The sequence below is a fragment of the Oreochromis aureus genome, linkage group 12 (genome assembly GCF_013358895.1).
Source record: "Oreochromis aureus strain Israel breed Guangdong linkage group 12, ZZ_aureus, whole genome shotgun sequence".
In the NCBI taxonomy this organism is placed as follows: domain Eukaryota; kingdom Metazoa; phylum Chordata; class Actinopteri; order Cichliformes; family Cichlidae; genus Oreochromis; species Oreochromis aureus.
The window spans coordinates 27,752,225-27,769,225 of NC_052953.1; the positions used below are offsets into that span (position 1 = coordinate 27,752,225).

Consider the following 17,001-nt stretch of genomic DNA (forward strand, 5'->3'; position numbering starts at 1 on the left):
ACAAAGCAGCCTAAAAGATATTACCATTAGCTTTTTGGCTGAGAGCTCTCTCATCACATGCTGTGAAACGATTTAAGAGTGAAATCCTCACACACCCGGTTACCCTCAGCAAACACTCTCTGGGCAGCTTCCCTGGCCATGGCCTTGGCGATGGTGTTGGGGATGGGGACTCCCTGAGGCTGCGGCAGGATCCTCTGAGGAGATGGAGATCGCTGTGGCTGGAAGGGCGGTGGCTCCAGGTTGGGACCTCGCATGGGAGGCAGCGGAGATGGGGAACGTTCCCAGGGCTGGGCTGGCCGCAGGCCCACCTCATGCTCTTTGGTTTCTGGCTCTCTGGCACTTACTAATGGTTTGGATTTGGGCATGGAGTTGCGGTGAAAATGAGGCTGCGGATAGGGAGGAGGGGGGCGGATGGGCTGCGAGTGAGGCTGTGCGTGGGGCAGCGTGTGGGGCTGGGGTCGAGGCAGAGGCTGCACCTGGGGCTGAGGGTGGTTCGGGGGGTACGTCGATGGGTAAGGAGGGTGGGTTTGTGAGTGAACCGGGTGGGGCGTGGGATGGGAAGGTGCGGTGGTTCTGTGGGAAAGGCGTGGAGAGCCCAAGAGATTGTGCGGTATGATGGCCACAGGCGAGTCCTGGGACTCTCCTTGTGTTGATAACGTCCTTACAATGACTTCCCTCGCCTCCAGACCCTGAATCCTGGTTAAGTCCACAGTCACATAGTCTGCTGTGGGGTACAAGACCTCTGCTATCTGCATTCACAAAGAAACCAGAGTCTTTACCAAAGGGCAATTCAGAATGTCCTTATACACAAACATACACGTATCAACATGCATTTGTAGCTTTTACATCTTGGTTGTCGTAAAATATCAGTTCTACGAGACAGTTACCATAATTTAAAAACTCACTACAGGCAGATTTGAAGCCACAGCACCATTTTTAAACTTCACACTCACTTCACACCTCTCAGGGAACGGTCAAATACTTAATAAATAAAGCATATATCTGGCATTTAGTTCAAAATAAGATAACGTAGTTATTGGATATATACGTGTGCATAACAAAAATAGCCTGTAGAAAAAGGGACCCAGGGCAAACCTGTTTATTTCTCATGCCTCAGGGCTGCATATGAACATTAAAGACTTCCTCCAGCAGATGGCAACAGAGTGCTACTGACAAGTTACAACTCAGGAAGGCAGAGGCTACCCATTTTAAGATCTGCAGTGTAAGACTCAAAAAAAAAAAAGATTTGTTGTTTGTTACCTTTTGTCCCTTTGTGCACACGGCGTAGCCTATCACACTGGCTCCGTTGGAGGTTCCTGAAGGCGTCAGGGGCGGCGGCTTCCATCTCACTTGCAGGACCCCGGGTGTTTGACCACACTGGACCTGCACCTCCTGGGGAGGGAGAGGGGGGCCTGCGGAGAACAGTGCACATTTATCAGACAAGGAGAGAGGAAATAAAGACAGACTGCCTGTTCCTGCCATCCCTGCCTGTTTGATCAAAAATGAATGAGCTGACCTTTGTACTGTGGACCGCTGGCGTTCAATATCCACTTCACTGTGGGATGGAATAAGTATGTTCTCGATCTGGAGGATTTGTAGCACACGTCTTGCATTTAAACCCTATTTCACTTAGATGAATAGCTGGTATATCGTGTGATAACATCAGTCGGGGACGGCTGAATAGCAATATGTACTCGTAGGATGATTTTTCTTTCTATCTATAAACAGGTTTATGTCGGGGCACTGGCAACATCTGCCAACATTGGCTATATGTATAGCAATATCATGCTCTTGCTGACAATATTCTTTAGAGCATCAAAAAAAACAAGTTTGCTATTTTCTCAATCTGTCCATCCTGCATGCATACTAAACAACATGCCCATCTGTGCACCGCCGCCGTTCACCTGCAGCCACACAGCGAGCAAGAAGGAGTCAGTCAGTCAGCAGAATCTCCGAGCCGTGACGTGCAGCTGCGCGAGCGTCCGGGAATCTACATCAGAGCAATCTTAATCACATTTCTAAGACTGACTGTTGGGAGAAAACGCAGTCTCCGAATAGCAGCAGTAGCTGTTTGGAGATTTCATTTCCTCTTGTCATTTTTAAACGGCCCCCGTCACAAACAACGCGCTCTCCTCTGAGAGCCGAAACGAGTGTTTAAATGAATATCTCAGTGGAGCCACTTTCATTAGTAGTGGACACAAACAGCAGACGCTGATTTCCAGGGAGCGAACTGCTAGCCGCTCTGTGCGACTAATATTAAAAATGCATCACTAAGCACTAATGAAGCAACTTGTTTGAAGAACACACGCTGAGTGCAGAAGCCTAATATAGCACTTCCAGATACTGCCGTCGTCACTGACAGCGGCTGTCTGCCACCACTATTCAGACAATTTTAGACGCCTCTAATTAACATATTCAATAGATGGATCGTTTAATGAACTCTCAGCATGCGGGCTTGTCAGCTGCCAACACAAAATGTCAATTCAAACTTCAGCCTCAATCTCCGTCTTTCCCCCCTTTCCCTCTCTTTTTTTACTTCTTGACGTCATAACTCTCTGTCATCTCCCATTTGGCTCCACTCCTCTCAGTGACTGCCATAATAATTGGAAGTGTCTCCTTCCATGGTAAATGGAAGGTGTCACACATTAAACATCCCTCCGAGTGCATATAAAAAGCAATAATATGAACCATATTCAATCTATAGGCAACAACGGGCTGACTAGTTTTACCTGTCCTTGGCTTTTCTCGCTTGACAGCAGGGCCGTGAGACCCAAGTTAACACTGGCAACAGTCAAGCAACAAAGAGCCTCCTGGGAGAAGAAATCCCAAAGATGCATGCTTAATATTTACACCCTTGTTTTCAGAATACTTCTTAAGCTGTTTTTCACGTTACAGCTTTATCAGAACGTCTTTTTTCTTGTTTGTTCGTGTTTCTACCCTATACGTCTTATCACAAAAGCACACTCACAGATCCTCGAGGGCAATATAGAGGTAGCTGGGGAGAAATCAAAATGACTAAAATGTTTGTAAGTGTAATGACCTTGATGTGTGTGCCTGATTAAACACGATGACTGGTACTTCAGATGGAAAATTTTCAGGCTTTTATTTATTGTGAAATCAAAGCTTTTTATGCAGAACAAAGTCTATAAGAGCACCGTTCAGACTGGGATAAAAAGAAGGCCGTGTTAGCCTTTTATCCAAAGCATTTTGTACCTGCCTTGGTGCATTTGCAAACAACAAGACTTTGCTTCACACCGAGAGTCTGATCAACCTTATTTTCGCATGCAGCAGGCAGCTGTTTGCAGTTTGTATCGGCACCAAACAGCAGATAAGGTTAAGGACTAAGTGAGATATAGGAAGGGAAGTATGTTGCTACATATTTTTCTCAGACGCTGCTGTGTCAGTTGGATGTGTAAACATTCAACATTCACCTCAACAACTTTATACTGCCCCCAAGTGGGCAAAAGAAAAAACAGATAGACAAGCCAAGGCAACATGTATTTTAAGCACAACACAAACCTTGAGCAGTAGTAACAGTATTATGTGTCTAAAGCCACACCACCAAGGCTTTTGTGAAGCTTTACTTCAGTAAGATGGACCGATCAACCAACCAACCAACCAACCAAGAGACTGACATTGATATCTCTTGTCATGCTAGCATGGCATCCCAGCATTTCTAGCCACGGCCATGCAACCATGCACCATGCAGAGGAAAATTCCTCCACTGCTGTGATTCACAAAACCAACTATTTCTGCACTGGGGTGACTTACGTTTTAAGGACTGACCTGCAGGCTGAGTGCAGAACTCCACAGAGATTTCCCTCTTTTCCCTTTGATCCACTGGAAGCTGCCAAGGCACCTGATGTGGCTGCGCGACAACCTTCACCTTGTAAACTGTCATCGGCTTCAAGTTGAAAAACTTGTACTTATAGCCCCCGGCCTTGACCATGTCATACTCTGTACCGTTGAGGAAGATGGTGTGACTGTAGTTGCTGTTGCTGGGCATCCAAGACAGCTCAGCAGAGACCTGCGTGATGCTGTCCACCCGCAGGTAGTAAGGTGCCACCACCACGTCCTTACCCACGAGAAGAGTGCACCGAAGTTCGTCTGACAGGCCCCTGTCAGTGATGCTCTGCACTGAGATGCGGTAGGTGTTTGTGGCCAGATTGAGCTTTTCAATAAGAGACTTTGTCCTGCCCCCGTAGGGGACACTCATACGAACCTCCTTATCCACCAAGACATTGTAGCCACTAATGGAGCCCCAGCCCGGTGGGAACACCGGAGGATCCCAGCCAATAATCACACTTTTGGCCAGTTGCTTAATCAGGTTGATGCGGCGGGGATAAGGCACAATGTCTTCACCGACCTCGTCAATGCTGACATCCAAGGTTCCCGTGCCATTGGTGGAGGAGCTCAGGAGGTCCATGCCCAAGCTGCTGGTGCTTAGACAGTCTAATTTACTGTCAGACAGCAGGCTGCTTATGCCTGTTCCTGTGCCGACCCCAGGTCTTTGAGGCCTCAGGCTACTGTGGTTGAGGTAGCCAGGTTCTTTAGTTAATATATCCCTGTGCTGGACAGAGGGCGCCTCCTCATCTTGGACAAAATCTACAAAATTGGATGGGACGAGTCCTCTCTGTCCATCCAGCAGCTCTCCTGAGGAGACAAAAAGGATGCAGCTGGTACTTTGGTGACGTGGTAAAGTGCAAGAAGTGATAATTTTTTTTAAAAAAGGTCTGACCTTCATAAAAGCCATCCTCGTCCATTGTTCCGTAAATGTAAAGGTACTTCCCAGCCACCAGGGGGAGCTCTGCCTCAGGATGCTCATTGGGTCCATCATAAGGATTGTAACTACAGTAAATTGAAAACAAATTAATTAGCTTCCAAAGTGCACACTTTTTTGTTGCAATTGTTCTCCATCTGGGTTTGTTTTATATCAAACACCACAAACATAATATGTACGTTGAGGAAAAACGATTTGCTGATCGCTGCTTTGAAAATACAAAGTTTGTTTTCTGTTCTATTATATTTGGCTGTTTGCAAATATGAGAGGGTTGAAGAGAGTGTGGGTTGAAAGCTTTGGCCCTGTTTCACAAATCTGTGTGCTTGAGGATTCCAATTATTTTCTGTGCTGACAGGTTATTTTCTTTAGCAACCGAAACACTGAGTCACATTTAAGACCACAGCGCTGCGAGAGAAAGCAAATAACAGAATAAGAGTTGTGCGAGAGATTTTCCACCACCTCCGTTTTAAATGATCACAATGGTTTCACTTTGGTTTAGGGGTAGTGGTGTAACGTAAGCACAAAGGCCTGTAGGTTTGAAATGATAACCTCATGAGGATCAAACTTTTTTTTTCCATTTATTTATTTTACAAATACAGCAGTGGGTGAAATGGTAATTGTGTGTTTTGTGTGCGTACCTGTAGCGAGCAACACACAGACGGACCTTCCCTGTGAACCGTGGTTTGGATCTGGTGGTGGAGCTGAGATCTTTGTCCATCTGGAGAAGGAAGCATTCACAGATTTTCACAGTTTCAACACCGAATGCTTGTTAATGTTTGCACTTTTCGCCTGTACACAGTGGCAGGGCCTGCTCAGATGTTTTAATACAGTAAAGAGGGAGAAGCTCAGAGGTTTTCAAACACAGCGAAAAAGAAAAATTCTGCTCCTCCTTTCGCAGCTCTTTCTTGAATTTTGAACATTTTTAAAGCTCATAAACATGTATGACATTCCCTTTGGTTCAATGTTTTAGCTTGTGTCAACTAAATATATTTGATCAATCCCAAATAATCTGCATGAGTAACACAGAGAAGCCTCCTGGATTCCCGCTGTGTGGATTTTCTCGTGTTCAGCCCAAAGACATTATTTAGATTAAAATGAATCAGCATTTTCCCAAATGTGCCGTCTACGTAAGGGATCACAGAGGTATGAGCGAGGGAATGGATCTAATACTGGTGAGTTCAGCTTAAAAAAATGATAATAAAAAGCTTTTTCACAGAAACTATTAGAGCTCCACTGACCTGAGTGACAACAGAAATGCTTTTGGGTCAAATATGTGGAGCAAACGATTGAAATTATTGGGAATTCTCCCACGCTGTATCTCAACGGTGTCGTTTGGGATTTTTAGACCGTCTTTCCGCAGTTTATTCCATTTGTTTGAGATGTATCGAATTGATCTGATTTCGGACGGGTAAAAAGATAGAGTACAAATGGACACTATAATATACCTCAGAGAGTAAAGCCCGCGCTGGACTGCTGGCTCGACCGCGAGTGAGGAATGTTGGCTTGACAGAGAGGAGCTCAGGCTTGTCTCCGCTGACTTGGAGTGGTCGAATGAACTCCGATATCAAAGATCTGCTTGTTGGGGCCTCATTGCCTGTGGAACAAAAGCAACATAGCTCCACGCATCACAATATCTAAATGAACTATCTAAAAACTAATATCAAAGTGCAAACCGTTACTCTCATTTTAAAAAGACTCTCCAGAATTTTCATCTTGTATTTGATTGCATGCTGTCCTTTAAAAAGGTTGCGACTTAATTCAATTTGATTTCATGATTTTTTTGTTAAGCAGGATGATTCATGTGGCTCTATCAGAGTACTTTTTTGCTTTGGTTTTATTTGTCCATCACTTCTTTGGTGAATCTCTTTCACCTTTTTTCATCATTTACTGAATTAGCTCTGTCTGTATTTATAGTCCTGTGCTTCTCCTTGTTGTCTGTGTGATCATCTGCGTGTACTCTGTGTTCCCCGGCTGTTCCATCCTGGCTCTTAATGTTTTTGGATCATTTCATATCATTAATCTGTGGACTGTGTGCTTGTTTCTGCCTGAACTCTGCTGTTGCTGTCTTCTTCCTTTTGGTTTGATTTGACTTATTCTTAGTTCTTCAACCTAACAGCATCCATGTGCTCTGTGATCTCTGTGTGGGTAACCTGAATTTAGTACAAACTGAATAAAAGTGGCCCAATGGATGCTGATTTTTAGGGGTGACGAAGGAAAGTGGCATCCACAATGAGATTCAGTCAGCGCTGACATCATGCATCTCCACTGCTCGGCTCACTGTTACATCACAGGCACTGTTGCACAGTGTCCCTGCCAGTGTCTGTCCTTATCCTGGGTGAGGTCAAGCCAGGTCCTGAATCAACTGCTCCTGTTTCTCAGCCTGCTCCTGAGAGTGGGGTTGCTCCTTGAGTCACTCGCTAAAGTTTTGATTGTTTCTGTGTCAGGCAACTGTTCCTGAGTCTGAGTCAGCTGACACATAACCAATTACTAAGACTGTCTCAGAGTCGGCTGCAGTTTTCTAGCCAAAGTCGGCTAAAGTCTTAATGGCCAGTACAGAGACTTGATTGATACTCAGACAGTAACTTAAACTCCTGGCTCGACTAAAGTAAAAAGATATTTTTACTCCACCTCTGACTCCTGAGTCGACCTACGTCACACCTGCCCAAAAGCCTAAACAGCCCTCTCTCTGACGACCTACAACCAGTTCCTGAGTCATTCTACTTGCTGGCTCCCAGTGGCTACAGTGGGAGGATAGATGATATCTATTAACTCCCACCCTGAGGGAAAACCGGTCTGCTGATACCCAGCTGGAGTACCAAGATTCAGCCTCCCGCATCATTCCCTGAACTTATTCAGTTTCCCCACCTTTCATGGTGGCATCCTCCACCAGAGAGGGATTCTGTCCTCAACACTGTCCTTTCCCACAAATAGATCCCGCCTTCACCGGGACACTCCTTCCTGTCTGCTCAGCACCTGTGCTGCCCTCCTTAGTAACACAGCCACTTTGCTATTCCACCTGTTCTTCAGCCACCACGCGTTACCTTACTTTTGTCTTTGGATCCTTTAAAATTAATTTTTAAAATAGCACATAACTATAGTTTGTAAATGTGCAAAATTACATAGCAACAACAACCTAAACTACACGTTTTGCTGTAATTAGTGATTAATTTATGCATTGATTTAAAAAGTTGAACATACTAGAGGCCATTTAAACAGTTTACAGGTGACACAGCTCTCTTTGACTTAATATTTCTAAACGTTTAGTTAATTTTACCTCTTATGAGGGAAGTCCTGATAAATGGTCATGATGGGATTTACTACTAATAGCTCCTATAAGACTGGAATGATACATCTTAATTAACTTTACACTTGAATACAGGTGATCTACAGTAGCAGCGTAACATTTATCTGCTGAAAGCATGAGCTTTAATGCTAACAAATGGCCTTTACCTTTCTCTGTGGGGGCAGCCAGTCCATTAAGGAGCTGTGACAGGGATTTGTTCGGAGACCCAGGAGATTCACACACAGTTAAGGGTTCAGTGCTGAGGATATCAAACTTCCCAGCCTGGAGCCGAAACTTCTCCAGCTCTTTAGACAGGAGGTTGAACTGCTCACTCTGAGTCCGACATTTCTCCTCCAGCTCGCGGACTTTGGCCTGATGGCGGGGAGGGAGGAGACGCATTGAGACAGAAGCGAGCGACAGAGGAGGAGAGAAAAAAAAACCAGATAAGGATGGGAAAGGGAGAGAGACGGAATGGAGACAAAGAAGAAAAATAATGATAAAGACACAGAAAGAGTTCACGCATCTAAAACAGGTGACGCTTTGTTGAACTGTCTACACGTGAACAAGAAAACAGACATTTACTGTAGGACTAATAACACTGATCAGTCATTACAAAGAAAAGAAACCTTGAAATGACTTCTTGACCACTACTGACGGTACAATAAACAAATCGCATGCACAACCATCCTACAGTTCATAATAACACTACTCCAAATAAAAACATATAAAACTTATTTCAAAGCATACCCAAACCGTCTTAAAGGATGAGGACGGTGATATTATATATTTTTGTTATTGTTGTCTAAGACCTTAAAAAGACCAAAAACAGGAAGCTTTAAGAGAATTAAGGCAAACAGTGTTGAAAGCAGACTGCAGCAGAGGGTAACGTGTTTCTGAAACTGTGATGAGCATGAGTAGTGCAGTTTATTTTAAGTCTATCCCACACACTGCACACCATCCATGGAGTATGCACTGGTGCTCCACTAACTGGGTCTGTATTTATCCGAAGCTGAGAATAGTCACCATAAAACGCACTATTTACTTCAGTTTGCGTAATCTCTGCTGGAAATGCAGAATAGCCCTTTTTTTATATTTGTCACACTTACATTTTTTCAGATCATCAAACAGATTTTAATATTAAATTAAATAATAAATATGACCCCAGTAAATACAAAATGCAGTTTTTAAATGATGATTTTGATTCATCAAGGGGGAAAAAGCTATCCAGACCTACCTGGCCCTGTGTGAACAAAGTAATTTCCCCTCTTGTTAAATCATGAATAAACTTTGATTAACCAAATTTATTTGGAACGCTGATTTTAGCTTAGTTCTGATTACTGCCAGACCTGTTGAATCAAGAAATCAGTCAAATAGAGCTTGTCTGAAAAAGTGAAGTAGGCTAAAAGAGCTCAAAACGTCAATCTGAAAAAACAGCCGAGAAACAAAGTCGTTGACATCTATCGGTCTGGAAATGGTTACAAAGACAGTGAACCACAGTGAGAGCTGTTCTCTCCAAATGGAGCAGATGTGGCTGGAATAGTGGTGAATTTAACAAAATGACTCCAGAAGCGCATCGATGGCGGTCACAAAAAACCCAGAAGAACATCTAAAAGACTGCAAGCCTCACAGTTAAGGTCAGAGTTCATGAGTCAACAATAAGAAAGAGAGTGGGCAAAAATGGCATCAATTAGAGAGTCCAAGGAAAAATCCACTGCTGACACAAAGGCTCGCCTCACATTTGCTGAAAGACGTTTTTATGATCGCTTTTGGGAAATATTCTGTGGACTGATGACACAAAAAACACAAAAGCTGAACTTTTTGGAAGGTTTTTTTCTTTTTTTCCTGGTGTGAAAGTAACACAGCATTTCCACAAAAAGAGGATTGCACCAGCAGTCAAACATGGTGGTGGCAGAGTGATCATCTGTGGCTGCTTTTAGAGAAAATCCTGAAGGAGAACGTCCATTCATGACCTGAAGCTCAAGAACATTTGGATTGTGCAACAGGACAGCGGTCCAAAAAGATCAGCAAGTCCAACTCTGAATGACTCAAAAAAACAAAACAAAAAGCAAAATGAGCCGAGTTAAGGTCCAGATTCAGATTGACTTGCTTTGGCATGACCGTAAACACGCTGATTATGCTTCAAAACCCTCCAATGTGTCTGAATTAAAACAATTATGAGAAGAAGAGTGGGTCAAAATTCCTCCACAGTGGAAGATTCACTGCCAGTTATCACAAAAACCTTGATTGCAGTTCACAACCAGTTATTAGATTTAGGGCACAATTACTTTTTTCACACAGGGGCCGCTAAGTTTGGATAACTTTTTTCCCTTAATAAATTAAATCATAATTGAATCATCATGTATTTTGTGTTTACTGGGATTATCTTTGTGCTGGACATTTCAGATGAGAGCCACACACAAGGTACGGAGGTCTGCTTGCTGTTGGTACCGGTCTTTCTGTAAGATTTCAACAATAACAAAAATTTTGCATAACATCATCCGTACACGTTGAGAGCAGACTAACACGGACAAACTGAACATGACCGCTTGGGCAGGTTCAATAGAAAATTCCAGGTGCTGCAGCATGGTTTCCCATGTAAAATGATGCAATGCATTAGCAATCACTTCTCGGTCCGAAACCGAGCGCAGTCCGAGAGGCTGTGGAAGATACTGAAGCGACCGTGGAATTATATAGCGCCGCCCAAAATCACAGCAATGCCCGCCGCATCAGTATTTCTGTTAAAACAGCGTTTCATGCAGGCAGGTTGCTGCTGGATATAACATGCTGCTGGCAGACTGACGACAAATATATTCCTGCATTTATGAAACAGAATTAGTAAATTAGGAGACACTAGTTTGAGCAGCATCATACAGTTAGTTGTATGGCAAGTAGACGGTTTTTAAAACACATGCTGCATAAACACACATGCAACGCTACAAAGGAAAAAGGATCACATTCATCACCGTCTGGTACTGTATCCTCTACTAGAAATGCAGTTTGTTCTTTTTAAGCTGCTACATATTATAATGAAGAGAGAATATTATACTCTGGAAAAACTTACTTATTTTAGCCTGAGAGTTTTGTTTGCTCACATGTAAATATACTTTTAACATATCTGATGCGAATACATGTCGATACAAGTGATTTATATTGAATTAAAGTGTATTTTGTTACTTGGTTTTCTGATTCTTTTCATCAATGTTTCTTTATGATCAGGCCAGAAAGACCTCCGTGTTATCTATTAGTCATGTTTCACCCTTTCAAAGAGTCCACTCCTGAGTCTTGCCTTGTGAAACGAGCTGAAAGGGCTGTATGAAGAGATCGATGTGAAAAATTGCTCTGAAAAGCCAAAAGGCATGACGGCACGTTAAATCAGCTCATAACTGCATTTTTTATGTTGTCTCTTTAGCCAGATAAATGTTGATCTTAATTCACAATGTGGTGTTACTTGGCCCCATGGGACAAACTACATACCGGGCTGCTGTATATCCCGCTAATGGCAAAGGCGTAAAAATATATATACTTATATATATCAAGTAAATAAATAAAAGCAATTCTGAAATACCTGCATGCTGTCCAAGTGGTTCTGTATAAGCATAAACACACATCCATACAATGAAAAGAGATGTAGGAAAGAAATAAAGCACAATTACACACATGTGATCACTCATACACATCTCTAAAATCACAATCTTTTCAACACACACGCATACATATCGCCGTATTACAATGCCAATACAAAGACTAAATATAGATTTTTACGTGCTTTATGATTCATTTACCTGAAAAGCAACTCTCTATACCAAAAGTCATTTTTAAAGATACTGTGGAAAAAAGCAGTATACTTTGACCAAGATTGTTTTAAAACAAGAAGACTTTAAAGAAACAAAAGAAACAAAAAAATTCAGGAAGTGAGGTCACGGAAAGCAGGAAACGGCTCGAGCAGCATACACAAAAACACACAGCAAAGCCCCCAAGACCCCCAGAGTCCAGACGCTCACCTCTAACAGATGGACAGCGCCCTCATGTTCCTTTTTAGCCTCAACCTGAGCCTGAGAAACACAAGGTGCAGTTCACTTACATTGCAGTTTATGCTGTGCTTTAGTTTCTGTTTAAAACACCGACGAGAGATCCTCACAAAGAGCATCTCTCAAAGGCATTCATTGGTGCGCGAGGTGAAAATGGTTGAAAAGACGGCACGCACTCCCGTCCGCATTCACGTTTGCCAGCAGTCGCTTGATTCGATAAGATATCGTCAAATGCTTAAGGAATATCGCGTCTTTTCTCAAACCATTTTCGCCTCTCCTGTTTTATGTTTTGTTAAGCATGTTTGTCACTTATCATTCGGAGAGCTGTGCAACATGACAGCATTACGTCCATGCAAGAAACTGAATATAATCAAGCAACTGCAAGCTGAAGAACACCTGCACAAGAGTCTCCGACTACCAGCCCAGGGGTTAGATGCACACATGATTTTATTGCTTCTATTATGGTTTCCCTCAACACAGAAATCATAGTAAGGCTCCTCCTTCAGATATAACATCAGCTACAGAGGTGAAAGTGACATAAATGCTCACGCATTGTCAACAACACAGGAGCAAGGCAGAGTACACAGCTGTATATTTTTGCAAAGCTAACAGGAACTGCTGATCGTGGTTGGAGCACAGCCATTTTTAAGAGAGGACGACTTCCTTCCATCTATGGGCAAAAAACCTAAGTTTGAGCGTGCCCATGTGTCTATAGATAAAAAATACTGCAGCGTTTACTCTGGCTGTGGCTTTTTTTCTTTTCGTTACACGGCATGTAAATGGCCGTTTCAGACAGTGAACATCTTGCCGGGGTGTTTGTTTAAATAGTTGTTTTTGGGCTACATCAAAAGGTGTAGATTTATGATCTGATTTTTTACGCTAGCACGCTCCAGAAAAATGGGGGTTTACATTCTAAAAGACTAGGAGTGTACGGAAACACGGCATCGTACGCGTCATTTTTCTTATGAAAACGAGAAACATCTGTTGAGAAAAAAAAAATAAAGCGTTCCACATAAATACGAGAGCATCTGCGGGGCTTTACGATTTCATAAATCTACTTTGCAGGCAATTAATTTAGAACACAGAGAGCAGTGAGTGTCTGCAGGAAGATAAGGCAGTAATGAGCTTCTGTTAATGAGAGAAAAAAGCTGAGAACGACTGCCTGTGAAGGGCTGACTGTGAAGTCAGAACACTGCAGCAACGGCAACACGAGGGCGCGCACAGTGTTGCCAGAGAAGGCATTGGTGACAATTCCTATCATGTTCACACTATCAGCAATCTCAGCCATTGCTTTCACATTACAGTCAGCTTCAGTGCACAGTGGAGGAAGGCCAACCATCAAATGGCCAGCGCGAGCCTCTTTTGTTTCCTTTATTAAAGCGTGTCTAAAAAGTGTCGTGTCTACTTTGGATTGTGAAAGTCTGATTTGCTCGCTTGTGACAAACAAGAGTGCTCTGGGTTTGATAAACAGCTGCAGGACGGGGATGCGGCTGAGACGCTCGTGCGAAACTAGTGCCGGTTCTGAAAATGACGAGAAAAAGCATAGAGAAAATCAAGCACTCCTTAACTTCTGTTTCATTTCTGTTGACTTTCACCTTTGTTGCGCTGTATGTTTCACACGGGTGTTCAACAAAAAGCTCTTTCACCCGTGACACAGGCCAAAAGCTGGGCAAACAAAAGCCCATCCCCACTGGTGCTGGGAGTTCTCTTACCTTCTGGAGAATGTCAATCTCCTGCTGCTTTGCATTGAGTACAGCCAAGGCCTGCTCATGCTCCAACTCTAGCTGCTGCCTCCGCTCCGCAGCCTCTCGCATATGCTGTCCACAAGGGGTGTAGGGATGGAGAGCCGGAGGGGAAAATCGTGGAAGGAAGGGGGATGGGGATGGGGTGGGGGGCATAGAGAGGGCTGCTGTTAGTGGTACTAATACCCAAAGGCACGGAGCCAACACAAAATGCATCTGCAGTCTTTAACTCCACATTCAGAAGTGTTACATGTGCACACATTACGCATACAGAGGCTGGTTAACAGTGTACTGACCTTTAAACCCTTAAAAAAAATGTGAAAAAAATCAAGAAAGACATAAACTATGCCACAGCACCACGTGAGGACATGTTTATGTCGAACGATCCGTGGGAAAGATCAGATCTCATCTTGCGCAAAGGTGCTTATGGATGAGGACTAGGGATGCTTTGGTGTGTGAACGAGAAACTTCCATCGATCGGCAGTGAGGTTTGCTGCCCCCTTTAGGTAACACGAGACCCGTTTCGTCTCGGTTACTTTGAAAAGCCGTCCTCTGATCTCGTCTTCGCGTGATCAATGCGAGGTTTCGTGTTACGTGAAAAGGGCGAGCAAACTCTCTGACGTGCTCACTCGTCTGTGGTCATCCATAACAACAAAACAAGCCATACAGTACGGGGGCGACTGAATGCTCGGCTCTTCCTAACACAGTGTGCCCGTGTCATCCAGTCACATCACTGCTCCCACTACATGTGAATATTTGCAGCGCTGTAAGGTGAAAGAAGCAAATGACATTTACATGCCAGTAAACATCTAAGATAGGTAATGTCATCGGACGTGTAGGTGACATTATCATCTAGTCTTCCTCCCCCTCCCGTCATCGTAAAGCCAAACTCTTTGTCCCGCCTCATGCATAAATCACATTCAGCAGTGCTGTGGTCGTATAGCCACGTGATCATTCGTATGTCTGGCAGCCCGCGGATAAAGGGAGGGATAAGCACAGCCACTGAGGTTGACAGAAAGCATTCAGAATGGGCTTCTCCCCAACAGATGGACATAGCAGTGATACCTTATAAATCTAGCAGGGGCAGAGGGGGCAGGGGGAAAGAAGGAAGGGACAGATCAAGTCGGGTAGGAAACGTGAAAAGGTGAAATAGGAAAGGGAAGAGGGCAGACTGTTCCGAGCTTCTACTCTTTCACAGCTCCTGGTCAGACCTCCCAACACGACACTGGAAGGCAACAGACATGTCGAGGCCATTAGACAGTATAGCGGAAAATAACCAGATGGAGGCAGTGTAGCACAGATAGGAGAAAGGGGTACTGGCAAAAGGGTTAGGCTCCATAAATGAAAAGGAATCCCAGGACAGATGAATTACTAGAAATGGAAATGCACACAGTATTGACACATGCGGCGTCTGTTCTAAGAGCCAGCTTCCTCACCTTGAGCACCTGCTCTAGGTTCTCCAGTTTGGCTTGGAGCTGGTTCCTCTCCCACAGGGCTAAGTCTCTCTCCTGTGTCACAGCACCAAGGGTCTCTTTGAGCTGGGCATACTCAGACTTCACCTGTGCACAAGGGAAAAGCAAGGTCCAGCGTTTTGATGAGTTGCATTACAGTATACAATCGTCACTCATTTTTAGCATTTTTGGAACACAAAAATTGATTCATGTCATTCTTATGTGATATGGGTGAATACCCTTTCAAGTTCCTTCACCTGCCCCTGTCCTCCTGCAGCCCTAAAGTTTAATGATGCAAACGATGGAGCATGATGGCTGTTTTAAAGTTGAAACTAGCGACCAAAAATTTGAATTGAGTTTGTACATGAGATAAGGAGGAGGATAACTTCCCATACACCTCTATATGGTGGCCTTAAGCCTGGACTTTTAGCACATCAGGCTTACGGCACTTGTCCAGTGGCTTCACTTTTCAGACGCAGAGGCTACATGAATCACAAGCCTATGAGTCTATGAGAGAAAATATCTAACAATGAGTCAGCGACAGGGATGTTTTTGAACACTGCAACTCTTTCACAACTGATGCAACACAACGCTACATGTATTTGAATGATAACGGTACAAAGTGGCCTCTTCAGCAGCTGTGCTTAGCATTAAAAATGACTCTGGTTCCTTTATATAACAGACATGGTGCTGGTGCAGGGGTCTCCGGAGCAGAAGAGCTTAAATAGTCCGTCACAGCCGTTTCCAAGAGTCTGCAGCATTAGTCCAAATTCTTTTTTTTCCTTTTTTTTGAAAGTGCACAGAAACTCTGTTCGGTAATCCAGTCCATTAAGACAGCAGCATCCCAATATCATTTGTATAAATACATATCAGTCAGTCAGTGACTGATACAACCCATATGGAAAAGATATATATAAATCTTATAAAGTTTGTATCTGTCTTGTGTGAAACTTGTATTATAAGCATACAAGAGTGAAAACAGATATAAGATCCCTTGAAAAATTATATAAATGAAACTTGTATGTTTTGGATACTTACTAAAACAATATATGAAAGTAATAGGAAAGTGGCCACTTTCATGTGTAAATCATATAAGCCTTAAATGATTCACTATATGAAGTAGGCCACATCTTATGCAAGTCTTTTATAAGTTTTTACTATTTCTTTTCCATATGGGAATCTTTATGCAAGCTGAATATAACGTGCTAGATGAAGGTTAGAGTTGCTGCTTTGGAATGAATGAAGCTGTACAGCTTTTGCCGTAGTATAAAATGTGATGCGGTTGAATGGCACGCAAAGCATATAAAACAGGCAGAAACTGGTCGGGTAAGAGAACTGCCTGGTTTCTCTGCTAAAACTATATAATTGTTATTAACACAAGAGTAATATAATTGACTCACTCCCATTGCTATGAACCAAAATATAAATACATTATTCATGTTTCCTTGTTAGCCAAGCACCAAGCATCTGACTGAACCAAGCGTTGTGACTATTTCCAACACTACATATTCTTCATAATTTGTCTTCCACAGATCATTTGTATTGGTACTTAAGAGGCAGCTTTTTATAAAGGCTCCTAATTGAAAGTGAGATGACCAGCTCCTGTGGCTGTAATGTGGCAAACTCCCTTCCTCAGGGCGACCGTGAATGACTAATGATTCCTCAAGGAGGGCGTTTCGAGCGACATCAGCAAAGCGAAACACACACCGAACCCAGC

General features: G+C 43.4%; 1 protein-coding gene across 3 annotated transcripts in view; it reads right to left on the reverse strand.

Annotated features, from left to right (window-relative positions):
• Positions 1-17,001, reverse strand: part of rimbp2 (RIMS binding protein 2) — a 78,267-nt gene that overhangs the window by 18,113 nt on the left and 43,153 nt on the right. The window contains exons 4-14 of one of the 3 annotated variants that reach the window (XM_039621022.1): positions 15,270-15,392; positions 13,804-13,908; positions 12,065-12,115; positions 11,629-11,649; positions 8,231-8,435; positions 6,226-6,374; positions 5,419-5,498; positions 4,739-4,848; positions 3,772-4,653; positions 1,261-1,412; positions 96-749 (exon numbers count right to left, since the gene is read on the reverse strand). In XM_039621022.1, coding sequence (XP_039476956.1) covers positions 96-749; positions 1,261-1,412; positions 3,772-4,653; positions 4,739-4,848; positions 5,419-5,498; positions 6,226-6,374; positions 8,231-8,435; positions 11,629-11,649; positions 12,065-12,115; positions 13,804-13,905 — 2,406 coding nt within the window. In that variant the 5' untranslated portion in view covers positions 13,906-13,908; positions 15,270-15,392. Of the gene's footprint in view, positions 1-95; positions 750-1,260; positions 1,413-3,771; positions 4,654-4,738; positions 4,849-5,418; positions 5,499-6,225; positions 6,375-8,230; positions 8,436-11,628; positions 11,650-12,064; positions 12,116-13,803; positions 13,909-15,269; positions 15,393-17,001 lie in introns of those variants that run through there. The other 2 variants (XM_039621023.1, XM_039621024.1) reach the window with 2 other exon arrangements.